The sequence below is a fragment of the Pelmatolapia mariae genome, linkage group LG5, assembly GCF_036321145.2.
Source record: "Pelmatolapia mariae isolate MD_Pm_ZW linkage group LG5, Pm_UMD_F_2, whole genome shotgun sequence".
In the NCBI taxonomy this organism is placed as follows: domain Eukaryota; kingdom Metazoa; phylum Chordata; class Actinopteri; order Cichliformes; family Cichlidae; genus Pelmatolapia; species Pelmatolapia mariae.
The window spans coordinates 24,768,980-24,796,740 of record NC_086231.1 but is presented as its reverse complement, the minus strand read 5'-3'; the positions used below and the strand labels follow the sequence as shown (position 1 = coordinate 24,796,740).

General features: G+C 43.7%; 1 protein-coding gene across 5 annotated transcripts in view; it reads left to right on the top strand.

The window, feature by feature from the left end:
- Positions 1-27,761, top strand: part of kif21b (kinesin family member 21B) — a 65,314-nt gene that overhangs the window by 23,146 nt on the left and 14,407 nt on the right. For 2 of the 5 annotated variants that reach the window (XM_063474412.1, XM_063474408.1), the window contains exons 2-32: positions 43-265; positions 1,761-1,943; positions 2,913-3,062; positions 4,533-4,664; positions 4,958-5,146; positions 5,257-5,372; positions 5,619-5,814; positions 6,645-6,834; positions 6,954-7,017; positions 7,789-8,019; positions 8,744-8,867; positions 8,952-9,090; positions 9,397-9,585; positions 9,673-9,872; positions 9,956-10,063; positions 10,710-11,026; positions 11,483-11,666; positions 12,218-12,421; positions 12,532-12,633; positions 12,943-13,108; positions 13,534-13,594; positions 13,742-13,799; positions 14,310-14,554; positions 15,212-15,280; positions 15,400-15,510; positions 19,698-19,736; positions 23,071-23,207; positions 23,491-23,671; positions 23,912-24,076; positions 25,710-25,827; positions 25,928-26,098. In XM_063474412.1, coding sequence (XP_063330482.1) covers positions 43-265; positions 1,761-1,943; positions 2,913-3,062; positions 4,533-4,664; positions 4,958-5,146; positions 5,257-5,372; positions 5,619-5,814; positions 6,645-6,834; positions 6,954-7,017; positions 7,789-8,019; positions 8,744-8,867; positions 8,952-9,090; positions 9,397-9,585; positions 9,673-9,872; positions 9,956-10,063; positions 10,710-11,026; positions 11,483-11,666; positions 12,218-12,421; positions 12,532-12,633; positions 12,943-13,108; positions 13,534-13,594; positions 13,742-13,799; positions 14,310-14,554; positions 15,212-15,280; positions 15,400-15,510; positions 19,698-19,736; positions 23,071-23,207; positions 23,491-23,671; positions 23,912-24,076; positions 25,710-25,827; positions 25,928-26,098 — 4,762 coding nt within the window. The remainder of the gene's footprint in view (positions 1-42; positions 266-1,760; positions 1,944-2,912; positions 3,063-4,532; positions 4,665-4,957; positions 5,147-5,256; positions 5,373-5,618; positions 5,815-6,644; positions 6,835-6,953; positions 7,018-7,788; positions 8,020-8,743; positions 8,868-8,951; positions 9,091-9,396; positions 9,586-9,672; positions 9,873-9,955; positions 10,064-10,709; positions 11,027-11,482; positions 11,667-12,217; positions 12,422-12,531; positions 12,634-12,942; positions 13,109-13,533; positions 13,595-13,741; positions 13,800-14,309; positions 14,555-15,211; positions 15,281-15,399; positions 15,511-19,697; positions 19,737-23,070; positions 23,208-23,490; positions 23,672-23,911; positions 24,077-25,709; positions 25,828-25,927; positions 26,099-27,761) is intronic. The other 3 variants (XM_063474410.1, XM_063474409.1, XM_063474411.1) reach the window with 3 other exon arrangements.

The following is a 27,761-nucleotide window of genomic DNA, read 5'->3' as shown; positions in this document are numbered from 1 at the left end:
GCTAACGATTTCTCTCTTTGCCTTTCTGTTGTCGTCTCTCAGGATTCGTCCTCAGATGGCCAAAGAGAAGATAGAAGGCTGCCACGTGTGCACGCTGGTCACACCCGGAGAGCCTCAAGTCCTCCTGGGAAAGGACAAGGCCTTCACCTATGACTTTGTGTTCGACATTGACTCAGAGCAGCCCCACATCTACCAGACCTGCGTGTACAAGCTCATCGAGGGCTGCTTCGAGGGCTACAACGCCACCGTGTTCGCTTACGGTCAGGTATGACACAGACGCTTTGATTCTGTTAAGGAAATCTGAAATAAACTGAGGTGCATGCAGCCAGGTTGTCTTTATGAGCTTTATTTTCCTTCACAAAGGGGTCAAACAGCAGTGCAGGCAGCATGACAGCAGTCTGCATGCTTTCTGACAAAGAGGGAGACTAGAATATTTATAGAGATGAGTTATCTCTCTGCCACGGCCACAGAATGCCGTTGGAAGACTGTAATAAAAGATAACTCGTACATCAAGATGTTGTGATGCTTCTGAAATATTACACTGAGACTGAATAAGACTACTAAGTCTTCCATTCAGTAAGGCCCGAAGCAGGAGAAGCTCAGAAATGTACATTTACATTAGAGGTGTTTTTTAAATTAATAAGTCACAGAGAATTAGAAGGTCTTTCTTATTTACCTCTTATTTTGTAATTTAGTCACTATTTTATTTAAATATGAAAAAGTAAAATCAAACAAACTATTTTAAAGTTTTCCCATTAAGGATTTTATTCAGACATTGGGCTCTTGTACGGAACAGTGAACTGCAAAGTAAATGTAGCAGGCAAAATGTGTAAGTAATGAGCGGTAGGTTTAAAAGTCAGACACAATGGTAGTCGCCGTTTTTCTCTGCATCCTCTTTCACCTTGGCGTAGCGCCACCTTGCCCAGTTTGCCATCCCTGCTCCAGGTTCTGCTCAGAGTAGCTCTTTGGTTTGCATAACCAAAATGTTTGTCCAACCTCAGGGCGAGATCCTCTCCTGAGAAGCAGCTGAATGATACTGAGGACTGCTCCAACAGCCGGCAACCTGGCCTCAACCTGAGGGAAAGGGCCAGGGTAGTGTCTGAGCTTTCAAAATAAGAGCGAGGCAACTGAATCCTAGTGAACTGATCACGGATGCACAAAAAAATAAATAAATCATCAAGTGACTTGCCCATTTCACTTAATGGCGTTTATATACCTGACCAACCTGTAAGATGAAGTGTACATGTGGGCAAGACAGACATAAGCTTTACATTTGTCCTTTTTTTGATGTGTTACATAAAATATTATTTTGCTTTGTGAGATTGCAAATTAAGGATGAGGCTGGCCACCTTTATGTGTCTGTGCGTCTAGTACTTACAAAAAGAGAGAGAAAGACATGTTGCAGTTCATGCGTGGGCTCTGTTACCCTTCAAATATAATTAAAGTCCTGGGCAGACATGACTTGCATGAATTAAAGGGTCTTTCAAGTCATTCAGCGTTACATGTTTCATATCAAATATAAGTGAGCGAGAGCGGCAACACTTGGTGAATTGTTGTAGCTGACATAATAGATAAAAGAACAACAAAGCAGAAACATGCACATGTCTGTACACACACCCGTGCAGCGAGCATAGCTATGCACATTGACTCACGGTTTACTGATTTTAATTAACTACAGTGAATGTGTGTGAAACCTTGTTATTGTACATAAATAAGGAATGAGGCTGGGGGTGATGAATCACTGGTGAATCATTTTACAGACGGGCTCAGGGAAGACGTACACCATGGGTACGGGTTTTGATGTAAGCCTGAGCCCACAGGAGCAGGGCATAATCCCGCGGGCTGTTCATCAGCTGTTTGAGGGAATCCAGGCCAGAAGGATGCGCGCCCAGGAGGCCGGCACCCAGCCCCCGGACTTTAAAGTCAGCGCCCAGTTCCTGGAGGTAGGCAGCGCTCACATTGTTACTCTATTTGACACTCATACAATGCTGTATTGATATTCCTGCTGCCATTATGTAAGTGCGCGTGTGCATTTTTGTGTATGCTGGTCCATATTAACTCCAACCAGATGGGACAAAATGGGGGAGACGACAAGATCAGACCCGCTTCTGTAAACAGGAAGTGACAACCTGAAGACAGATGAGCGTGAATGTCTGCTCGTGCATTGTTGGTCCTGATTAATGCTGTCCATTACCTCTGACATTATTCCTCATCACTGTGCGGGAGAAGATGGATAAGTGCAAGGAATGGGAGGAAAGGAGGGACGCTTGCGTAGGAGAAATTAGATAATATACGAGTAATTATTTCCTCTGGGGGCTTCTGGCAGGCAAATGTTTGGGTTTTATTTAGGGGACATTACTACTGTGTGTGTGTGGGGGGGGGGGGGGGGGGGAGAGAGAACTGAACAGCGTAATAATAATTAAAATGTAATAGAAATTCAAATTTCAAAATAAAATCGTTTTCTGTCCATTTTTCTTTTCCTTCTTTTGTCTGCGTTCCTGCTTCTCGCTATTAGTGTCTTTTCTGTGGGCTTTCAGGTCAAAAGGTTATCTTCGTTGATGGTGAACAGATGGGCGAGTGTGTGTGTGTGTGTGTGTGAGAGAGTGTATGTGTGTGTGTTTGTGTGTGTCTGTGTGCGTGCGTGCATTTAGCACTAGGTGGGAGCAGCTGAGCTTTCAGCTGACCTCTTTGACCCTTGTCCTCAAAGGTTTCAGAGCTGTCATCACGTTGACCTCTGTGGCTGCAGAGCTGTGTGGAAATACGAAACTAGAAATCAGTTTAACAGAACGAAATAGTTCAGTTTTATGAGGCGCACATTCATTTTCAGCAGAGGGGCTCATCCTTGCACTGAGCGTGTACGAACTGTACGATGTGCGATAGGCCTTAATGTGTGCTTGTTCTGCTCCTTGCAGCTGTACAATGAAGAGATCTTGGACTTGTTCGATGGAACCAGAGATCCAGAGAGTCGCGGTAGGAAGTCCGCCATAAAGATCCACGAGGACGCCAGTGGCAGCATCTACACCACGGGAGTCACTTCCAGATTGGTGCACTCAGAGGACGAGGTGGGTCTGTGAGTGTAGCTAGAGATGTGATTGGTGACGTTATCACATTTTTGCCAACATCTACAGCTCAGATCAGAAATGAGAAACAAAATATGTGAACGTAAGGCTATAAGGCTTTAATCATCAGATAGATGTGACATCATTCTGATTTGTAGCTGCCCTGCCCTTCAAAGGATAAGTAGACCGAAACCATCCCAGCATAATACCTCCCACTGCATAGCAGAGCAACCGGATCCCCTTACAGATCAGCATCTATCTGTGTATCAGTATTTACCAACAGTGATTAAACCTTTTAATAATTCCTTCATTAAGTGTATATTTTAAAAATGTTCAGATTATCGTTCAAAATCTTGAACAAAATAACAACTTTTTACACTTCGGTGGTTGATATAACAACTTTAAATGAACCAGAAAGTGCAGAAGTCAAGTCTCCCATGACTGTACAGTGATGAGCGATATTACATCGGAAAGTATTCACTGTGAAGACACGAATTAGCTCTGACTGGGGTGAGGGGAAGCATGGGAGTGTGAACTGCCAAGAACCATCTGGTGGTCCGTCTTCATAAACAACAAAGAGGTCAGAGATAACAAGGGAGACTGGGCTCTATTTTGCTGCATTGACCGACGTCAGTTTTTAAACCCATGGGGCTATTTATGTTATGAAGTTTAGCTTCCTTCTTGAGAGGCTGGCTTGTTTACAGTCACATATGAGAAATGTGTCACAGCTGACGAGAAAGGAAACCGCAGAGCACTGACAGTGAGGAGGAAGAAGCATACGAAAGGCCCATTAGGACACGAGGAACCTTTGGTCACAAGATACACAGAAAAAAGGTGTTCATTTAGGGGAAGAGCTACACTAAAACACTGACTTGGACAAGGCAGTTGTGGTTGTGGTTACTCAGTTTTTTTCTAAAGGTGGGAAAGAGAAAGAATGATGTCAGCAAGTGTTAAAAGACGCAGAGAGAAAGAGGAAGAAAGACTGAATTTGGGGTCGTTTATCTGCATTAAAGTCAGACAGCTGAGAGACGGGAGGGTGCTCCTGTGGGAGAGAAGAAGAAGACAGAAAATGTCAAAGCAGGGTAACAGGGACGAGATGGATGTCTGGCAGTGATGGAGTCAGCTGAGGAAGACAGGATGGAAGCAGGTTAGGATAAAGAGTGAGGGGAGGGCCCAGCAGCTGAGAGGGCAGGGAAAGGAAAAGTAAAGGTTAATGAAATGCTAGCGCTTAAGCGAGCGGTGATGACAAGAACGTCTCTGTGGGAAATGCTGAACTCTTCCAGGAAGCTGAGAGCGTCTTCTTAAAACAATACGTGATCATATTCATGGGTACTTAAACAGAAACTGTGGCATGATGTCAACAGGCATTTGTTATGTTTCTCAGTCTGCATGCGTAAGTCAGGAGGTTTCTTACTTTCCAATAAAACTAACCAAATGTCGTGTATAATGCGTTTGTGTGTGTGTGTGCTGCAGCTGCTGCAGTGCCTGAAACTCGGTGCTCTGTCCCGCACCACTGCCAGCACTCAGATGAACGCCCAGAGCTCCCGCTCGCACGCCATCTTCACCATCCACCTCTGTCAGATGCGAGTCTGTCAGCAGCAAATGGTGAGTTTGGAATGGGTGGTAGAAAGAATGAGAGAGACAAACACACGAGTGAGGTATTTAGAGTTATTACAACTTTGCCATCATCCTGTTAGCCGGAGGAGACGGAAAATGATAAGCTATCAGGAAACGTGTGACTTTTTAGGAAGAGTAAAAAGAAAAGTCACATATGATGATGTGCAGAGAGAGTGAAATATAATTAATTCAGTAGCGTTCAGAGTGATTAAATGATTGCTAGTTTAAAGTAAGAAACAGTAACTCGGCAACCTGCTTCCCTGTGTTTGTTGGTTTCTTAGCAGAACGGTGGAGGAGGGCAGAATGGAGAGCTGAACGGTGGTGTGGAGTCTGGCCCGATCGCCCAGCCAGAGTATGAGACACTGATGGCCAAGTTTCACTTCGTGGACCTGGCTGGCTCCGAGAGGCTGAAACGCACAGGCGCTACAGGAGACAGAGCCCGCGAGGGAATCTCTATTAATTGTGGACTTGTAAGTCAGGCAGGGATCGCCAGTGTGAGATTGTAAATCTGTATACAAAAGAAATAATTGTGCATGCTTAGATCACATCTTCTTCTTGTGTGTCTTTGCACCTCTGCTAGCTGGCTCTGGGAAATGTGATCAGTGCTTTAGGCGATCAGACCAAGAAGGGCGGACACGTCCCATACCGAGACTCCAAACTTACCCGACTGCTTCAGGACTCGCTGGGAGGGAACAGGTATAAGCACATACAGACACACACATATGAAGAAGTTGTATTTGTGAGAAAAAGATGTAATATTCAGAAGAATCTAAATTTTGGTGACACAAAAGGGAGTTTTTTTGGAGCTGAAATGATTGGTCAGTTACTTAATCAGGTTATTTCCACAACAACGTGTAACAACCATGACAACCAAACACAACCACACTATTACTCTGCGTATGCACATGTACCGACGGCCTCCGTGTTTTCTTTTTCCCTCAGTCGTACGGTCATGATCGCCTGCGTCAGCCCGTCAGACCGGGACTTCATGGAGACGCTGAACACGCTGAAGTACGCCAATCGCGCCCGAAACATCAAGAACAAGGTGATGGTGAACCAAGACAAGACGAGCCAGCAGATCAGCGCCCTGCGCGCCGAGATAGCCCGACTTCAGATGGAGCTGATGGAGTACAAGGCGGTGAGCGATGGGGGGGTGGGATGAGCCCAGAGGAAGAGCAATAGGATGTAGCTGCGTGCTGGTGATGTAGTTAGTGAGGGGGTATGTGCGGGGCAAAGATGGATGAAACTGAGAATAGCGTGTAAGCAGAAGAAGACAGACTAATGGAGTAAGGGAGAATGATATCAGACGGTAAGTAATAAAAGGAGAGGCCGTGCTTGCTGCAGATATATCAAATTAAAGATCATTACTGGAACACACACATCACTTGTCAGCATTTTACAGTGTAATGTAGGGACAAATTGATGTTTCAGCTTGAGTGTAAACTGCACGAAGGATAATATGAGAACTGTGAGGAGAAATGGAGAGAGAAAGACGGGCCACTTTTTCATCAGTTTTGACCTCTGGGGCCGTAAGAAACAAGTGATCGTTTAGCTCTGTTGTTGCGTTATTACATGACTAAAAGGGTTACCACACTTACAGGGAAGTGACTGTGCTGAGGGATGGCAAGCTGACCTCGATGTGGTAATAAGGGATGCGATGTGACTTGAGTGTGGAAGTAATGAAGCGGCAGATGAGTGGAGTTAATGGCTGTGAGCAGCGGTTAACAGTGACTCTCTGTTGGAAGGGGGGAAACAACGGGATTTTTTCAGCGTTAATCACTGAAAACGCAACAATACATCGCTGTAGAGCCACGATCATTGTAAATAACAGCACTTTGTTTGGTTCGGCTGCAGCGTGGCGTATTTGTATGAGCGTAAATTTAGGTTGAGTTTGTTTTTTCACGTCTGCCCTTTGACCCTTGGACGTCAAAGCATTTGTTGACCGTGCCAACTGTCTGCTCTGTGCAGGGGAAGCGTGTAGCCTGTGAGGAAGGGTCAGAGGGCTACAGTGACCTGTACCAGGAGAACACCATGTTGCAGAGAGAAAATGACACCCTGCGTCTCAGGGTGAAAGCAATGCAGGAGACCATCGACCACCTCAACTCACGCGTAACGCATCTGCTGGCCAATGAGGTCAGCACTCTGCTCGCCAAGTCAAGTACGTGAGAGAGATCCTTAATCGGACGAGCTCGGCCTCTGTAATGATGATGTTTGTTTGTTTTTTAAATTAACTGCATTTTCCGTGATCTGAGTGCGTTTTTACTTTTCATCATCCAGGCGAGGGCAATGAGGAGATCGGGACTCTAATACAGAACTATATCCGAGAGGTTGAAGAACTCAGGTAAGAGCCTGAGTATCATTATGCAACTATGCCTGACCAGTGGTCACTCAAACCAGTAACAGACTAACAGCGATTGGTATTTACTGTGATAACTGGTATATTTTAAGTAGCTGCTTATCCCCAAATCATAATTGTGTCTTTCCTGTAGTTCTGTTTATCCATCCATTTTTTGGAGACGTCTCTTTGATTAAATATAATGGAACTAAATCTTTTTCCATGAGAGGCTTTTGTGAACTGAACCGCAGCCTCAGCTTCTCCACAGGCTTTGAGCTGACTCTAGTAAGGTGCCTACAGTGAACAAGTTAGACTTTTCTGTAGCTGCATCAAGTTCTAACACACACCTGGAGGGACCCACTTCTTACAGAAACCCACTTAGTTCGGCTGAGTCACTCACTGTGGTGCAGTTCAGCTTCAGTTCAGTTGTTTCTCCTCTTCTCTCTGCAAGCTGTGAGCGCCCGCTGGGCCAGTCTATTAAAGTCAGCGACGGTACGCTGCAAGTGTGTCACTACAGTTTGGAGCTTAATATGAGAGAGATAGTCAAATTACATACTGCATATACGTGTGACATCAATATTTATTTTTACTGTTTTTCACAGCTTTTTGACTTCCCACAGCAGGGAAAAGTGTGCTAATTAAGGGGTTTACTGTGGGACACTTATGTATGATTATCTATTTAGCTTTCCCTTCTGTATTGCTTATTGCTGTAGTAATAAAATTCATGAATGAAAACCTCTGTTGCCTCTTTCTGTCCCTCTTTTCCACCTTTGTCAGAACCAAACTTCTCGAGAGCGAGTCCATGAATGAGTCGTTACGGCGACAAGTGGGCCGGCTCTCTTCTCGTTCCCCGTTCCCCACCTCCACTCTCAGCCCCGCCCCCGGTCACCCCCCGGGTTCTTCGCCTGCTCCCATGTCTATGGAGGCGGAGATGACGGATGTGCTACGCCGGGCCAAGCTGGACATCGAGAGACTGAAGAAGAAAGAGAGGAGGCAGAGGAGGATGAGGTGAGGAGCAGAGGACATGTAGACCTCCAAACATCTCTGTTTTATGCAAATATAATATCTAATGGCTCAATTTACGCCTCATGTGAACCTCTTCAGACTTTAAAAGCTGGTTTAAAAGGACGGTGATGGTTGTGAAATATTTCCTGACCATATATTTTCTCCCTTCCTCATTGCTTTTCTCTTTAAGCCCCACATCACAAGTAAATTAGGACTTGGGGGCTGCCAGCTTCTGAAAAGAGTTGGTATGCTGCCAATGCTGAGCTGTAACACTGGCTTGGACACAGAAAGGTCTTAGTCAGTCGGCTACTGGGTCACGAGAGAGAAGAGTACACAGCCTAACAGGCTAATTGAGGCCTAATGGCAGAGAAATGGAGGAAGATGGGAATTTAGAGCTGGGATGGCTGATAAGTTTGTAGAAGAGGGAGCAAAGGAGATAATAAAACTGGCACTAAAACTCAAGAGCTAAAGGGGCAATGATGGTAGACAAGGTGAAGAAGAGTTTGCTTAATGACTTTTGATGGTTGATTTTGCAGTAAGCATATTACTTGGCAAGACTCCCAGAGCACAATAAGGGATGTCAGAGTGTGCACGATCTTAGTTACACTCAGGGGAGTGTTTCTGCGGGGCAAAAACCATCTGGTATAGCGCTGAAGGTGAAGTGATTTTTGTGGAGAATCCCATGCCTGACAGTACCTGGCTTGACATGCATGCTCTTCTCCTTCAGCCCAGAGTTGGAGAAAGGTCTGAAGAAACGAGTAAAGCTGCACACTCAGGAGAACGGCGAGAACGGGCAGGGCAGGGAGAACGGGCAGAACGGAGAGATCGATTCAGATGAGAATTACACCGAGGTAAGACCCGCACGAGTCGGCACTCGCGAGCTTTATAGTGACCATAATGAGCGTGATCGTTTATGCGTTTCTCCGTGTTCGCAGGAAATCATGTCTCCACTGCAGGAGGAGAGTGGCTGTGATGACGACGAGGGGGAGGACGAAGAGGAGGGTAGGGAGGAAGAGGATGACTTTGACAGTGATGAGAGCCTGGTGGATTCGGACTCAGACTCGGATGAGAAAGGTGTGGTCCTGACAGCTGTTGTGAAATGACACCACTGTTTTCACTCTTTGTCCCTGTGGTCTTACAGCTTGCCCCTTTTTATCAGCTGTTCTTTCTGTCAGGACATCATGAGAGATGATTTACAGTAAAGATAAAGATGTTTTTAGTGTAAAAAGAGCAGAAATGAATTTGCATCTAGATGGAAAATTGCAAAAAGAAACTTTTTTTTTTTTTTTACATATTTCTTAGTATACAGTTGTATACGAAACACACACACAAATGGTGCAATTTGGTTTACAACCTTTCTCAAAACTCCTCAACCTGCAGCCAACTTCCAGGCGGACCTGGCAGACCTGACCTGCGAGATTGAGATCAAGCAGAAGCTGATAGATGAGCTGGAGAACAGCCAGCGGAGGCTGCTGATGCTAAAGCTCCAGTACGAGGAGAAGCTCATCCTGCTGCAAAACAAGATCAGAGACACGCAGCTGGAGAGAGATCGCGTGCTACAGAACCTCAGTGAGTTTAGTTAAGTTGCTCCGTGAGTGTAAAGTGTCATGCGAGGTGTCGCCTACAGCTCGTTAACGTTGTTACACGGTTGTGCAGTGACCATGGAGAACTACACGGAGGAGAAGGCCAACCGGATCAAGCAGGAGTACGAGAAACGCCTCAAGGAGATGAATCGCGACCTGCTCAAGCTGCAGACGGCACAGAAGGAGCACGCACGCCTCCTCAAGAACCAGGGGAGGTACGAACGGGAGCTGAAGAAGCTCCAGGGCGAGGTCAACGAGATGAAGAAGGCCAAGGTAAGAAGGGGCTGCTGGAAGTCTGTGTGGAGGAAAGAAGGGAAGGATGTTGTGCGATCACCAGTGTTTTCTGCCATTTTCAGGTGGCGCTGATGAAGCAGATGAAGGAGGAGCAGCAGAGGAGGAGGATGGTAGAGGCGAAGAGAAACCGTGAGATAGCCCAGCTAAAGAAGGAGCAGCGCCGGCAAGAGGTTAGCAGCATATGACCTCTTGTGCGTGTGTTTTATATTTAGCATTGCAAATGTGATTTTACAGGTTAGCATCAGAATTATTTGGGATTTATTGGGAGATTTAGCACAAGCACAGATATAACATCTATACAAGCCAGGTTAAACTATGTTGCTGTTACTGTCATCGTGGCAGAAATTTAAGTGTTATCTGCTGAATCCAAAGCATTAAATGTAGGTGAATTTGTATGCACAATGCATATGAATGTAAATGTAGAGTCAGAGCCCCATCTGTAGGCTGGCACACTGAAAACTTGAGTGCTGGATTATGTAAATACTGAACACGTACTTCTGGTATTATTCTGTTTTTTAAAGATTAGTGCATCCTCTGCAAGCATTAACTTCCATCTTTTTTTGGCTTCCCTGGAGAAGAGGGCTCGTTAATGAGCATGAAAAGCCTTTACGCTGTCATACCGTGGGCAGCATTCATAATCCTTTTATTTCGATTTTCATCTTAAGTCTTAAAATCCCTTCGTGATCAACACTTTGCAAACCTGTTGTGTGACGAGTAATCCCATTCAGCTCAGGGATCTCAAAGGCAACTGAAAAGCATTTTATTTTTAAAACGTGATGAATATTATAAAAAAGGTTGTGTTTTTTTCTCCATCAGTACCAGATTCGTGCGCTGGAGTCTCAGAAGCGGCAGCAGGAGCTGGTGCTGCGCAGGAAGACTCAGGAGGTGACCGCCCTGCGGCGCCTGGCCAAACCTATGTCAGATCGAGTGGCTGGACGAGTGGCCCGCTGGAACCAGACTCCCCCGGTTACGGATTCTGGAGCTGAGTTATCAGCGAGCACCATGGCGAGCAGCTCCGAGCCCGAGACTGCGAGGACCGTAAGCGGACTGGTGCGGCAGTGGAACAACAAGAACAGCGTGTACGGATATCTGGGAGAGAGCGAAGGCAGCATGGACGGAACACGTGTCATCGGGTAAGACGACGAGATGTTATGATACTGTCCTTGGACTGAGCTGAATAAAATTATAATTAAAAAAAAAAGCTCAATTAGCACCACCCAGAGTCCAGACGCTGGTGGTGGTGATAAAGATAAGATGGAGGCTTGGATGAAGACACGTGCATGAGGCGGAGGTAGGGCGGAGGTGGGTCGCACAGAGGAGTCTGAAAAATGAGCGGTGCGATTTAAAGTGTGCAGAGCGGAGGGCGATCGGTTTAAAGAAGGCGGGCAGAAAGATGATGTCGGGATTGAGTTTTATAGTGTGAGGAAGTGATGTAATGATTAGACTAGCAACCCAACACCTGGGAAAGCAGACAGATCAGTGAATACAGATTTTAATATAATACATGACACAACTTTATTGCTGCTTATTGTGAGTCGATGGCATTTTATTTATCCAGTATTTGTCACCTGTTTTTGGTCCATCACCAGCAGTAGAAAGAAGTTGCAGCGTAAGCCAGCCGGCCTGGGCAACAGTGGAGCTGCAGGCAGAGCCAACAGCATTTCAAAGTCTGCACGTCAGAAGTGGCAAGCTCTCGAGCGTCGAATCACGGACATCGTCATGCAGAGGATGACCATTGCAAACGTGGAAGCTGACATGGATCGCCTTATCAAGGTAGGAATGGCACGCTAGAGCTAAAACATTGTCACCGGGGTTACGCGTGGTTTGATGGATGTAGTTTCTTTCTACCACGAGGCTTACTTAAGGTTTTGGATTATAAATTCTCAAATGTACGGCACATCGCTGTGGTTATTTAAGAGTTGAGAGCAGTTGAGCATCGGGGGTTGCATCAGCAACTTTTTTGACGTTGACTTCTGTAGTCGGTTAAAAACTGAAACTGAGTGTGAGGCGCTTCCTTCCTCCTTTCCCTCGCAGATGAAGAAATGTTAAAATGTGGGAGGGAGGGCGGCCTTTTTCACAGATATGGCTTGGCACACCACTTTTTGCAGCTGCTGTGTTTGAATCATCGAATTTAAAAAAATGTCAGGTTTTTCTCCGAGTTTAGATGCGTCAGAATGCGTCTGTTCAGTTTGTGCCTCAGATAAATAGAAAATTAAGATTCCAAATGTAGAAATGACTTCTGTAGATGTTAAATATAACTATGAATTTAAATTTTTATTAATTTTTTTTTTGCCGTGTGGTGATTTGTGCTTTTGCTGAGTCAGAAGCGAGAAGAGCTGACGGCCCAGCAGGAAGCGCTCTCGCATAAGAGAGAGGTGCTGATGGCGGACGGGGAGGGACCGGAAGCTGAGGACCGCCTCCTTCAGGAAATTAACGAGGATATTGAGGTGCTGAACGCCAATATAGACTACATCAACGACAGCCTGTCTGACTGCCAGGCCACCATTGTACAGATAGAGGAGACCAAGGTATGAAGACGCAAACAGATACCCATGTACAGGCATTTAGACCTGCATGCCAGCAATGAGGAGAGTCAGGGTGCCTTTAGTAACATTCATGTTTGTGTGATTTCCTGCAGGATGAGCTGGACTCAGTGGACACCTCAGTGGTGATCAGTTCATGCTCCTTGTCTGAAGCGCGCCACCTGCTGGATCACTTCCTGAAGGCTTCCATAGACAAGGTAAATGATCATACACGGGGATTTTCAAAACCGACAAGTGTAAAGGAAGAAAAGAACTTCTGTAGGCTTAAATGTGTAGCTTTAAGAAGATTTAAGTAAGTAAGAGTCAGAAGATGTATCACAGCATAATGTTAGAGTCAGGTGTGGATGCATGAAATGATGGTTTCAGTGCCATCTAGTGGTGTTTCTCTGTATCACACTACATTGTTGGGTTGCGTTTCTGAATTGAGAGCCTATTAAAATAGTTCAGTGTTACAGTATTGTGTTGTTGTTGTTGTTTTTATATTTTCTTTTATTGTGTTCCTGCAGAGTTTGCAGGTGGCTCAGAAGGAGGCTCAAATCAGACTGCTCGAAGGCCAGCTGAGACAGACAGATGTGATTGGCTCGTCCCACAATCACATGATCCTCGATGCCCTACGAGAAAAGGCTGAGTGCATCCCCGAGCTCCAGGCTCTCATCCACAACGTACAGCAGGGTAAGAGAGGACTCCTGTGCGTCATGTGGTGAGAAAAATGAGAAGGAAGACATAAAAAGTAGAGAAGCTGCACAGTTGTCCGCTTTTTCTTTGTTCTAGTTTCTTCTCACACATGAAAGTGCTGTTGTATGCAGCAGCGTCATAGGAGATGGACTGTGTTTAGCCCCATTGCTTCTTGGTAAAGCATAAAGAAAAATAAACAATAACGTTTTTGATGCTTAGAAAAACCATATGTGGATTCAGTTTTAGTGTAGGAATACTATATATGCCTTGGGAATTGTGTCAAGAAGGGCATCTGTTGTAAAAATCATCCAGATCAAATATGCGGACCTACCCACTGTAGGGATCCTCGTGAATAAGGGGCGCAGAATGTGACATTAGGGCATCCTGTGGCACCGTGAGACATAATGGTTTTTTGCTTCCAGAGAATGGTTACGCCAGCACAGATGAAGAGCCCTCTGAATTCAGCCAAGCCTCCGACAGCAGGTGAGCTGTCTTTCCTACACAGCATCATGCAGTGTATCTTATAGGGCTCATACCCATCGCTCTGACCCATTTAAAAATTCGTACACACGTCTATTTCAGTAAAGATTTCTGCACATGTTCACATTTATCTTTCCTCTCTGCCTCCAGCGTGTGTCAGATGAAAGAATCGAACAGCCAAGATGACTTCAAAACAAAATTACAGCAGGTTTGTGTTGTTTCTTTTTTTTTTTTTTGCCTGTCCCGTTTGGCTCTTTTGCCATCAGAATTGTTGTCTAAAGGCGAAGAAAGATGTTTCTTATAAGGTTTTTTAATCCATATGCACATCCCATAGTGCCATTCTTGTTTGTGACCATGAGGTGGCAGTAGAAGCAAACACTTCAAATGACTCCCAGAAGCTTAGTAGCATAAGGATCCCTCATTTGGCACAGATCCCTCTTATTAGTCTGCTAAAGTTTTGTTTTTCTATTTCTTCTTGCTGACCTAGAATAATAACCTAGAATGACTTCTGCCGTGTTTGTTTTACTGCTCTTCTTCTATTTTCTTTGTGCTTTTCCCCGCTGAACGATGTTCTCAGGCTGTATATATAATCTCCCTTTGCACCTTAATTACAATCAGTGTTTGTCTTCATTTCATGCCCCAGTTTTTTTTCCCTATCCAAGCATCATTCTTCTTCTGTGGTCCTCTGTAATAAAAGCGGTTCATATTTTTCATCCAGATGGAGCCCCGTCTCTCAGCTCAGATGAAGGCGGTGTCAGCAGAGTACCTCGGTCCAATCCTGGACCCCACATCCGGCAGCAAACCGCAGCACATCACCAAGTCTCTGGCTTCACTGACGGACATCCAGGAGGACGGCCTGAGTCTTGCTCCAGGGAGCCTTGGGCTCAGCCTGGCATTAAGAGACCCGTATCACAGGGACCGGGTATCCCGCACCATCAGCTTGCCTGTGAGGGGCCACACCTTGTAAGTCACTGGCAGATCATAGTGATAACTGAGATGAAGCCCTGACTTTTCTTTAAGTCTTATCAGTATGTGGAACTAATGAGAGGAATGATTGGCTCTAGTACTATCATCTTGTATCAGATTGCATTTAGTCATTATCCACTATATATACTTTATGAGCCATCTCTTTTAGCTTCTTGTGAATAATTTAGCCATTGTTTCCATCTTAAAAGTGACTACACTTCATGTAATATAAATCAGTGCGTGCAGAATTCAGATGATGAGGATATTTTGTTTCTAAATCTAATATTCATTTCTGTTTTTTGGTTTTTCAGCATCAATAAGCCAAAGTTTTCCTTTTGCAGTCATTTATTAAAATGTGTCAAATTTTGTGAATCCTGCACAAGTAAACATCTTCTGAAAATCAAAAAATAGAAAGGAGTTTATCAGGTATTATTCTGTTTCGTGGCAGCAAAAACAAGTCAGGCGAATTGCCACGAGTCCTCAGTGATGTGTGTGATTTGATATTTGAAGAGATTAGGCTGCTAGAAATGCTTTTAAACTGCATAAACCTTGCTGCTTATCGAGTCCCAACAGTTCACATAGATGTCTGTCATCCTTTCTGTGCACTCCCCTGAAAGTTTGCTTAGTTTGCTTGCATTTGTCTGTGTGTGTCAGTCCCAGGCAGTCTCGGGGCTATGACACTTCCCCCCTAACCAGAAGGAAATCTTACGACCGTGCGTACAGGTACATGTATGCTCCTTTCGCTCGCAGATGGATCGCACTTTGTTCTAGCAGTTTATTTACACAGTGGGACTCTTTAACTTCCTCATCCTAAACTCCACCATCTTTCTGCCCCTTGTCAGGCCGACTGATGGCTACACTCCCCCCTCCTCCCCTCCTCTGAGGACCAGGAACGACCGCAACGTCTTCTCGAGGCTCACCAGCAACCAAACCCAAGGTTCTGCTCTGGACAAGTGAGTGCAGATCCATACGCACAAACGCCACCTGTGTCCATCAGTCGGTCACACTTTGAAAGATTCCCATCCTTTTTTCTTTTCTTTTCTTCTTTTTTCCCCTCTTCCATGTTTTATCTCAGTTTTTCTGCAGACAGGCTGAAGGTCAGGCCTTTTGAAGGGAAAGTGGTTCTGTCAATAATTTAAATAAGCCTTTTAAGAATGTTTACTACTAGCTTGCCTTCATCTGAATCCCTTTCTTAGATAAATCCCTTTCTTCTGGCATTAATGTGAATCCCGCAGAAACAGATGGTGCAGGCAGTCTTGGAATCCAGGTGTCAAACCCAAACCGCAATCTATTCAAACCTGCGCGTAGCAGCGGTAACAATGAGGTGTAATTGCAGTAGGCTTCCAATTCTCATACAGAAATTACCAGGAGACAATGGCAAATCAGGAGAGGGAGGTGTGGGGGGCAGCTCAGATGGCAACACCCACTGCTGAAATGTGTCAGGGCAGCAGTGGCTGGGAAGCAACCAGGATGTGGTATGATATGAAATCAGTTTTGAGGTGACGTGCTGTGCATGACAATGATCTTCATTATCTGCGTTTTGCAAAGGAAAGAGAAATCAGCCTGACCAATCTTATATAATCCAATATAAACAGCCCTGTAATTAATCTTATCTTACAATACTGGGTTTGTTGAGGCCGTGCATGAGAAAACTTAATTCAAATTTATGATAATTTCTGAGGATGGTGTCAGCCGTGATGTTGAGCGGTCCCATTCCTGATGTCATTTTTTTAAAAGGTAAAAGAATTATAAACACCTCTCAGCGTGTATTTGTGTAATCTTACTACATCGGATTGAGGGAACATGTGGGCATGAGATGCATGTTGATGCCGAGTCGGGAAGGAGCAGCAGTCTTGTTTCCTTCCTGCTTACAATCAATTCAAACTTTCTGCTCTGACAAATGTCAGCAGTTGATTTCAGCCTCTGCTCTAAAGTTGATTTCTAATCTGCGCTAATCCACAGCATTTCTCAGCTTTATTAACATCTAATTGGCAGCAAGGATGCTGTGTGAAACGAGTTAGGGTGTCGTGGCTGTGCGTGTGTGTGTGTGTGCTTTATGTGGGTGCATGTGTTGGAGCGTGTGGGTACTGATTATCCGGAGCAGGGGTAGGTAAATGAGATGGCTGTTGTCATGTTTCTGTGCAGCTGTTGTCATTCTTAGGATTTTTCCAACTTGGAATGGGAGATGTTTTTGTTTAGGGTCTTAATAAGCTACCCAAAGCTTTGATTTCAGCACATCAGTAGATTGCTGATGTTGTATTCACATAATTTCAGTTTGCTCAGTCAATACTGGAACTTTGGGACAGAGGCTGAAAAAAGTTCCCATGTGATATGTTGTCAGATATTCTGAATGTACTGTACACCTGTGCACACAGTTGCTTTTGAACTGAAAAGGGAAATTGAGTCGGCTCATTGTTTAATCTAGTTTTGTTGTACTGCTTTGTGAAACGTAATCCAGGCATTGCTGAGATTATTGCAAACAATGCATCTGGAGCCAGTTTGTTGGCAAACCTTGTATAGACATTGTGTTGTATTTTCACATACACGATTCCTGGGAAAAATCATTTGGACCGTGTCTGCAATAATCCTGTGTCATATCTAATACACAGTAATAGATAGTGTTCTTTACTCTGTTTGGTTTAGACAAATGTGCTGCTTGAGTACTTTTGTAAAAAAACTCTCTGCAGACTTTAATCAAACGTTCACAACTACGGTGACCTGCATGGTTAAATAAAGGTTACACTGACTAACCATACCATCTTGTTGCTCGGTGGTAGTCCAGCTTCGGCAGCACATCGTACGTACAGTGTTTAACAAATTTATTAGACCCTCTGTCATAAAAACAAGAAAACCCAAATAAATCTGTTTAAAACTAAAAATTACCGAACGCACTGAACTGACTTACTGTTATATCCACATGGGACTTCTCTAGGAACTCTGTAATTAATCAAGCATGACGTTCAACCACTAAAACTAATTATTCAGGAATGTAAGTAAACAACAGCAACTTTGCATCTTAATCACAAAATAATAATGCGCTTGTCTAGTTTTTCTGCTTTCTTAATATAAAACAATAAATCTGGAAAATCTTAGATAACAGCAATAATTATATTATGGTGGTATAATTTTCACTTTGATTAAAGGGCTTGAGCATACTGGTGGCTTAACCATTACAGAATCATAAAATATGATTTTGGTAAAAACCAGTACTGTTAATTTAGGGCAGATGTGGCATAAACTTTACAATTGATGGTGGTCTAATAAATGTGTTGAGCACTGGAGATCTTTTAGGCTTCAAATCAGCGGTTATGTAAATCAATAAAAATGTTTTCTTTCTATAGAGCTTTAATTCAATAGCTGTCGTTCATATTGAAACATTTTTTACTGTGTTTAGGTGTGATAGACAGGAATATATACTGGCAGTAGTTTTGATGGAAAAAATGTGTTTGGAAGTTATGTGTGTGGTTTTCTTGCTTCTTGTTTAAAAAGCAAGCAGTGGGTGCAACACTTAGCAGAGGTTTACTGTTTGAAATCTTCATTTGATTGACATCACTCACACTTTCTCTGTCACTTAATTTCTCATCTCGGACACACATTTACAGCTTAATCCAGCAATATATACATAAAACAAACCCATTAAAATGTGAAATGTGTGTGATTTTGACTGGACTATATTGTGTTTCTGTTCTTTCACATTTGAGTAGACTGGTTGCCCAAGAGACTGGGATCAAGTGTTTGACACTGATTTGAAAGACAAATGAGGACGAGGAATTTCAGCCAAAGTTTCCTTGTCATGTCTTGGATAAAGAGGCTTTGAATCGAATTCGCTTTACTTTTGCATGCTCCATAATCAATAAATTTTAAAAGTATTTTAAAGGGAGTCAAATTGCTCTGCGCTAATAGCCACTACAGCTGGCAGTAAATGCCAAGAACTGGAAGAATTGCCATCACCTTTAAACACCGCTGTTCCCTCCGGACATATCCAGAACTTTCTCCTTTATTATTTCATGCTAAGAGTGAAAAGCCTGGGCCCTCTTAGTGAGAAACCAGAGGGTATAAAATATTTACAATATAATAACACTTTTATTGCATTGTTACACACATATCATTATTTCCCTTAAAGCTCTTTGGGAGGTGTGGGTGTGGCCTGGAAATTTGTTTCCCTTATTGTCTAGTCAACTGGATTTTCCCTTCTGTTAACTCTGTTTGCCATCCCTTATGCCTTTTCTGTACTAATTAGCTAAATGTGGCAGGAAAGAGTGGATTTAGGAGGACACACTGACATCATACTATAGTCATGCGTAGAGGACAGGACAAGTGTAACCTTTGCGTATGACTATCCTGGCGTCAGTGCTTCCTCCTTGACTGTCTTTCGTTTTCTTTCAGGTTCTTTGTTCACACAGATACTTTCATATTCGGGGAAAGTCACTTATTTGCTTTCTTGGATCGCATTACGCCACAAGATTGCTACCTCTTGCATGTCCGTACACTGAATATTCAGTCACAGCCAGTAGCTGTTAGCCAGACTGCTAGCCATTGGAAACAGCTAGCTCACCGTCACCGCTAAGTCTCATTAATCTGGACATTACTATATATCTTGTTTGTTTAATTCATACAAAACATAATCCTATTAATCTCAAGTGTCTTGAGATTTATTATTGTTTGCAGTATTTTTTTTTAAGAGGTGCTTTAGAGGTGTTGGTAGACAAATGTTGCCCTTCAAGACTATGCTAAGCTATTAGCTGCTAGTAGTAATCGAACTGCGAGACTCAGAGAGGTATTAGTCTTTACATCCTGACACGTGGTGCGAAAGTGAATAATTTTTCCCCAAACATGAAACAGTTTCTTTAAAGCTTTCTGTGCAGACACTGGTCAAACAGTAAAGCCTGTTCAGTGATTGTCTTTGTGAAGCAGCACCTTTCATGGCGAACCACGCGATAATCGCAGAGCAAGCTTTACTGTTGACCGAGCTTTCCTGTCAGTTTGCTCATTGCTTTATATCTAAAATCCCTTCCACTAGTCACTCCTCTCCTTTTTAACCCTTTGCCAGTAACCCTTCTGTCTTTTCTTAGCGTGATTAACCCTTTCCTCTTCCCACCTTGCCCTCCCTCCCTCTCCCTTGCTCCTCTTCTGCCTCTAGGTCGGATGACAGCGACTCCTCGCTCTCAGAGGTGCTCAGGTAGAGGAACCGTATCTGTCTCTCTCTCACTCTCTGTTTTCCCATTTGCCTGTTGACTCACTCGGTGTCATCTCGTCTCCACCAGTCGTCAGCGCCTCGCCTGGCCTCTTCATCCCCACCTTCATATTCCATCGGGTGTGCATGTTTTAACCGCAGACCGCTTCTCTCGACCCACCCAGGCTTTTCCATCGCTGTGATCTTGTATTTGTGGTCAGAGTGAACCACACCACTTTTTTTCAGACTGAAGAAACTGGTGGAGATTAAAGTAATTACTCCTCTTAATGGTCTCCATGGTCAGCCACTTGGTAAATGCAGTCTTGTTAAAGGACAGAGGATTGATAACATATGAGTTAAATGAATATTTGAACGTCTACTTAATAGACACTCATGCATGTCTATTAATTGCGTAGCTGGACTCTGCAGTCATTTAGCTACGTTTAACTATAAGAGTGAAAGCTGAAGTGTAACAATGGCAATTCATGGTTTTACAGGGCTTTTTGTCCCTACCTAATTCTTAACCTAAGGAGCCCAGTTTGCCAGCTAACCAGAAGCTCTTTATACAGATCTAACACAGTATTTATAATAATTAAAAATAACTTTGATCAAGCTTTAGATGTGTTTGTGCTTAGATGTGTTTGTGCTGGGTTTTGCATATGAAAGTATTCATTCTTTCTTAGACAAAACAAAGCACAGCATTTTGAATTTTAACGAATTTAAGTAAGCAGTTGCTAGAAGTGGCTTCCTCTTAAGTTGCAAATCAAATAAGCATCCATCCATTTTCTTCAGCTTATCCAATTCAGGGTCACAGGTGGGGGGGTGGGGGGGTGAGGTGAGGGGGTGTTTGAGCCAATTCCAGCTGTCATGGGGTGAGTGGCGGACAGACCACCAGTTCATCACAGGGCTAATACAGAGAGACAGGCAGTCATTTACACTCACATTCACACTTATGGCCAGTTTAGAATCACCAGTTAACCTAACCTCCTGCACGTCTTTGGAAGCCGGAGTACCTGGAGAGTCTCACACAGGTAGAAACTGCAAACTGCAAATATTTCCCAAAACGTCAATTAATTTCATTAAGACAAACACATGGACCTATATATAGTTTTCATCGGGCATCTGTATTTCTTTTAGTCACACACACAAATAGATGCTCCTCTCACCAGGACCCTTCTGTCTTTTTTTCTGTGCACTGCAGAGAGTACCCCCCCCTCGCATGTTTTCATTAGTGCTGGTCTCTTGGGTCTTGGCCCTGCAACATCCATTAGCAGCTCTTCCATGCTGCATAACACACTATAGCACACGATGATATCTTCCATGTATGCTGATAGAACTGAAACAATTTCTGCTATTTGGAGCATTGCAGTGCCGTCAGAAATAGAGTGCTACTTGTGCAGCGTGTGCTGTACGTCCTTTTTCGAGGAAAACGAGCGAGTCAAAGAGAGAGACCGAAGAAAATATCCAGACTAATCAACTAATGCTATATGCCTTTTTTAATTTATTGTCAGGTCACCAAAGTAGCTCGGTTAAGCTGAGATTCTATTAAGAAAGGAAATAAATAGTGTTTCTGGTAATTACTTTAGATTAATTTCCATTTTAATCACATAGAATGGAACATGAAGACTTTAATCAGGCAAAATAACGGGCTAAAATTAGTAAGGTTTATTTAACTAAAACCCCTTTAAAAAATAAATATATGAAACATACATATTTACTCCCTTCCTCTCTTCTCCATATATTAAACATGGATTGCTTTTCTTCTTCTTTGTAAACTCAAACCAGTCACCAGTTTTCTGACATCACCTTTTCAAAAGGAACTGAAGTTGAAGAAAAATGGGTGGGGCTGACTGTGTTTGCACCATAAAGCTGCTGTCACAGTCTGACTTTATATCTGTATTCCTAATCAGACTAATGCTGTTGCCTTGTCACACCTCACCGCTCACCCACATGTGTCACATAGCCCTTTTTCCTGGGCCCTAAAAGGGCATTGGCTCTGGCGCTGCGGAGAGTCAGTTCCCATCTGAGCGATGGAGAATGGACTCTGCATGTGGTGCTGCTGACGTCTCGGTGTGGTGGGGTTTATTTTTGAGTTCTGGGCTGCTGTGGAATTGGTCTTCCAGGCTGTGGCTGCTGTCATCAATTATTTTGAGCTTCTTGTGTGCAGTTTCTTTTTTGTGTTTCTTTTGGGGGGGTGAAATTTGGCAGACGTGCATGCGGCTTCTTTTTACTTGCTGATGAATGACACTTTTGACTTTGGTCGGCGTTCTGAAACACCGTAACAGACATACCAAGTATGATTTGCGGTTTCACTTTTGATTTGACTTGTGTATTTATTTGTTTGTGTGTGTGTGTGTTGTCATGCTGGACATGAGCATCCGTGCTGTGAAACAGAAGATGAGCATGTTGTCACCCTTGACAAGTTTGAAGCACACCCTTCTGTATTTTGCTCACTCTGTGCAGAAACAAATCTGTCCTGAGTTTTGTGTGCAGTGTTAGATATTCTTTTCTCTCCTCACATCCTCCGGCTCCTCTTCAGTGTTTTGCCTCTTACTTCACCCTCTCTCTCGCTCTCTTTCACACACACACACACACACACACACACACACACACACACACACACACACACACACACACACAAACGCACACTAACCACCACTTGTGAAGCCCATCGGGGACCAATTTTCCCACAGCTCTCCCTCTTTCTCTCACCCGCTCCCTGCTCTGTCTCACTCCGCTGACTGCTCTCCGGGCACTCTGGGACCCTGGCCTGTCAGTGGGACATAGATTGGGATGGTGAGGGGAAGCAGAGGTCCAAGCTAGAGAGACTGAGTGCACATAATATTGAGGAGACTGTGTGCGCATAACTGTGTGTGTGCATGTGTGTGTGAGGGAAAGAGAAAGAGGAGTTGAATAAGAAAGCAGCTCTTACTGCTGTAGAGCCTTAATTGGGCTGCTCAACAACAAAAAGAAAAGAGGGAGGGGAAAGTGAGATGGAGCAGGCGGGCTAACTCCATCAGGAAAGTGTGTCTACTCGTTTAACTGATACGGTGTGAGGACAAATCTGTTTACAGACACATTTTGGGTGAGACATCTCACCTCTTAAAGTAGTGCCATTAAGTTGTAGGATGAAGGCCCCTGCGCCTGAAGTGATGGAAACACAATTGTGTGCGTAGTTTATCCGAGCGCTTTCAGTGAGCAATATATATGTTTGTATTGCTTATTTGTAGTCAACAAAAAATGCATGTTTGTGGTCAGCCTGTGCTTTGCAAACCTAAATCTTGCTGGTTGATTGATTTTGGAACCACTCTGACACTTTCTGTGTGTTTGTGAACCGTAGGGGTGTGATCAGTCCCATCGGTGGTGTGAAGGGGGGTCGAACTGCACCCCTGCAATGTGTTTCTGTAGCCGAGGGCCACTCAAAGCCAGTGCTGTGTGTGGACGCTACAGATGAGCTGCTCTTCACTGGATCTAAAGGTAAACACATCGCTAAAACGGCAGCGTTGGAGTGTTTCCTTTGAAATGCATTTTACAGAGCTTATCAGTTGAAATTGATTCCTCTCAAGCTGTAAACCAATTAAACTGAAATTGTGCCATTCTAAATAAACTGTTACTGTAGGATTTGAGCAAATGTTTCTGCGATGCTTCGTAATTTTGTTTAACAGAGTGAGAGGAGGAAGGGATTTTATTACAGTCTGACAAATAGTTGGACTGACTAGTGGACTGTTTGTAATGCGTTTGACTTTCTCCCCTCTTCCAGATCGCACCTGCAAGATGTGGAACCTGGTAACAGGTCAGGAGATCGTCACCCTCAAAGGCCACCCAAACAATGTCGTGTCTGTCAAATACTGCCCCTCCTCCTGTCTGGTGTTCTCTGTGTCCACCTCCTACATCAAGGTGTGGGACATCCGCGACGCGGCCAAGTGCGTCCGGACGCTCACGTAAGTTTCATGCAGGGAACCCATCGGGTGGAAAAGTTTAGAGCTTTTGCCAGAATTACAGCCTTGCTTGGAGAGATTTAATGGAAGTGATTTTAAAAGGCCTTTTTCTGCTCAGCGATGTGCCTCCAGTTGAAGAAATATGACAAGCTAAAGTAGAGGAAATGACAACTGCTGATTGCACTTACTTCTCTGTTTCTTGTGTTTTTTTCCCACCTTTCTTCTTCCTCTTCATCCCCACAGCTCTTCAGGGCAGGTGGTTTCAGGTGACGCATGCGCCGGCACCACCACCCGCACAATTACCTTTGCTCAGGGCGAGTGTCAGATCAACCAGATAGCTCTCAACCCATCAGGATCAGTGCTCTATGCTGCTGCTGGAAACACTGTTCGCATCTGGGACCTCAACAGGTACATTTGTTGATGATCTAATCCGTTAATACATTATTGCAGGGGTGTCCAAACTTTTTTCACTGAGGGCCACATACATAAAAATATAGGAGGGGCTGGGCCACTTACTAGAAATTAGGTATATAACCTTAACTGTAGCGTATTAAAGTTAGAAAAATCATTTAAAAGTGGTCAAATGTGTTATATTGTTGAATATAATTAAAGACAAAACTGCCTTCATCACAGCTTTCCATAAATGGATCTTTATTGATTTATTCAGAAAAAGCTTTGGTAGCTCATTCTCAGAACAGCAGCCTCAGATTTCTTCTTAGACAGAAGATTTACAGCACAGAGAAAAAAACAATAAAGGGGAAAATAGGACGGGTACATTTCAAGCTTGTTATTTAAGTTATTAGGCTTAGCAACACACTTATTAATGTTCGTTTGAAACTGTTATCAACATTAACAGACTGAACTGGACTTAATAACAGGAGTGCATAATTTTAGTAAATTATTCTGGTGAGTATCAGCTGCGCTGGGTATGTAAATCGGGCCATCCAGCCGACCTCATAGCTGGCTATTGGAGCCTTTTCCTGGACAATTTGAGCACGAAATAAATACTGTTGCTGATCCCGCAGGATAGCTACCATTTGCTTTAATTTCTGCTCTGGCTCAGCACCAGTGTAGGATGCATAGGCCTGATGTTTGGTTTCACACACACTTCCCCTTGAATTCGTTGAAGAAATATTCACTCGCCCACCGTGTCAGGAAATTTTCTGCATTCACTTTCTACCTTTCGCTTCGTTGGTTCTGCCATGTTTGGTAACTTGGGGTAAATTTCTTCTGTGATTGTCCTTTTTGGTAAAGCAACTGCCTTGATCAACAGTAGCTCCCCCTGGTGTTAAAACTAAGAAGTGCAATACACTCAAGCAAAAGTTGAAGTGCGGGCCATATTCTATTCTATTTCTAAAATTACTTGAGGGCCAATTAAAAATGGACCCGCGGGCCGGACTTTGGACACCCCTGCATTATTGTATTCATTGATCTACTCATCAAGTTACTACTTAAAGACTCTGTCAGTCATTCATGCGTGCTTCATCTATGCACTTAATTTCTTTACTGCCCACTCTTTAAATTCATTTAGACGTGGCTGTGGATGTATTCACTTATTGCATGTTAATCAGCCAGCGAGCTGATTAACATTTGATAGAAGAGCTTCAGAAAGGCTGACAAGAGATTTAAAAAGACGGCAAAAAAAAAAAAAAAACAGTGCTGAGGATATGAAGCGTGATCATGAGCATGTTTTCTACCAGGAATTATTCCTGGCATCCTGTGAAAGCATCTCTCTCTCCTCAGTTTTTATGCTTCTAGAGGGAAATTATTAACAGATTGGACCAGACAGTTTACGCTGAGGGGCTCAGAACCATTTAATGATGCATAAGAACCCCCCAGAAATGAAAAATGAATGTATTAAACTTTTCATTTCTGCCCATGGCTTTGCTGCGTCTCTGCAGCTTTACTTCACTTGTGAGAGAGAAACTGGATTCATTCAGCGACACCTCAAAGTTCGTTCAAATGATGAATTTCACAGACCTTTGTTTCACCTTGTTTTGGTTTCTGCTTGTTGTGTTTGTGTATTTCGGTTTGTGTGTAGGATGCAAGCAATGGGGAAGCTGACAGGCCACATCGGCTCTGTCATGTGTCTCACAGTGGGGCAGTCTCTGCTGGGCAAAGATCAAGTAATCACTGGCTCCAAAGATCATTACGTCAAGGTACAGCCTAAAAAAACCCACTCATTCTTAATATATCCGAATATCATTGTCTGTCACCTGATAAATCAAAGATACACACAAACGTTTCCTTTCCTGTCAGGTGTTTGACGTGGCAGAGGGAACTCTGGGAAACGTAGGTCCAGCTCATAACTTTGAGCCTCCACATTATGACGGCATCGAGTGTTTGGCTGTGCAGGGAGACGTGCTGTTCAGTGGATCGAGAGACAACGGCATCAAGAAATGGGAACTGGAGCAACAGGAGCTCACACAGGTGTGTGGATGCTTGCATCTCTGTGTTACAGGAGGGGTCTGAACAGACCTCTATCACTATACTGAGAACATAACCAACACTCGCTGTGGGTTATTAAAAAACAGGGCTTCATGTGGCAGATGTATTGATTCCCACACACTATGCGAGGTCAGTAGGTCTGAGTGAACAGGAACAAGACTTATTTTATATTCAAGCGAGCGTAGAATTCGTACATCACATTTAAAGAATGCCTCCTTGACTGTGCATCATTGTAAAATCCTCATGAAATCTGGTACGAACCTGCCTGTGAGGCTTTTACTTCACGATGTCTTGACCGTTATTATCTGCAGGGCAAAGTCAATCTTTCTGCAAAGTGTAAGGAGTGCAGATGGAACGCGGCACAGTGCTCTGGTAGATAATTGCCCTCTGATCCTCTCTGTCAGCAGTGAAGGCAGTTTTAATGAATCGGTTCTCTGGCGAACAAGTGCAGATTAACAGGAAACGAATTAACAAGTCCATTATCCAAAATGTCACAAATTATTTTTCTTGTTACTTTATTTATTATTTTAAAAGGAAATTATTCCAGTTGCTCATGTGGTTTAGTTTTAATTGCCATGTGGTCGACTCCTGATGTTCATATGTGGTGCCAGTTAATAGAAAAATATTAATTCGGGGACCTTTTTTTTTTTTTACATCTTGTGTCCCTGCTTTTGTTTTTGTTTTTTTTGGAGCCAAAACAAACATCCTCTGGCATTAACATCAGCACAGAAACTGTGTGCTGGGAGCTTCATAGTATGGGTTTCCATGGCTGAGCAGCCATGGTAGGTGTGTAATAAGTAGGTTCTTTTTTCAGTATAGTGTTTTTCATATTAATGCATAGTTTGACAGCCGTCCTTAAATCCATGAAAAATTATGAAAAAAAAGATACTTTAAATGATGGCAAATATTTGGAAACAATCAATCTCAAACCTTTGAATTTCTTCTTGTCCTGACACATATCAAGTGATTCCTCGCATGATATCAGAAGTAAGGATTAGCGTTGAGCTGATTTATTAAAGCAAAATAAAATGGGGAGTCAGTCTGATTCTTATTTGTAGTCATATTATAAACATTTCTCAGAAAATACTGCCCTAGGAGCCGGAGTACCAACTGACATTTTCCTTATTGATCCCCGTAATTGCGACGTGTCTATCGAGACCGAAGCTCATACATCAGCTTCTGGAGGCGGACACACCGGCGACATAAACGAACATTTTCTGTGCCCCCCCCCCCCAGTTATCCGACACTGGCACAATGGTGACAGCGAAGGGCTGTGTTTCCTGTTCAGTCGGTGGACAGCTCCCTGCCAGCGCAGTTCTCCCTTCGTGTCTTTACCCACTCTGTGCAGAGAGTCAACAGAGTGTCACCATGTGTAATGTGGCAGGAAAGCACTGTGTCAACATTAGGGTGTAAGAGCTCACACGCATCACAGCCACAGGTAACAAGGAGGAGAGTCAGAGTGTGTGTGTGTGTTTGGTTGTGTGTTTATATGCAATTGCTGATTTCTGCAGTGTCTCCTGTGTAGCCCCTGTTGCCTGCATACGTTAATAATGCATAATAATCCACCTCGTGGGTGGATGTGGCTCATTTACATGCATAGTAATTTGCATATGAAGCTGCACTTTCTAAAGTTTAGCAACAGTGC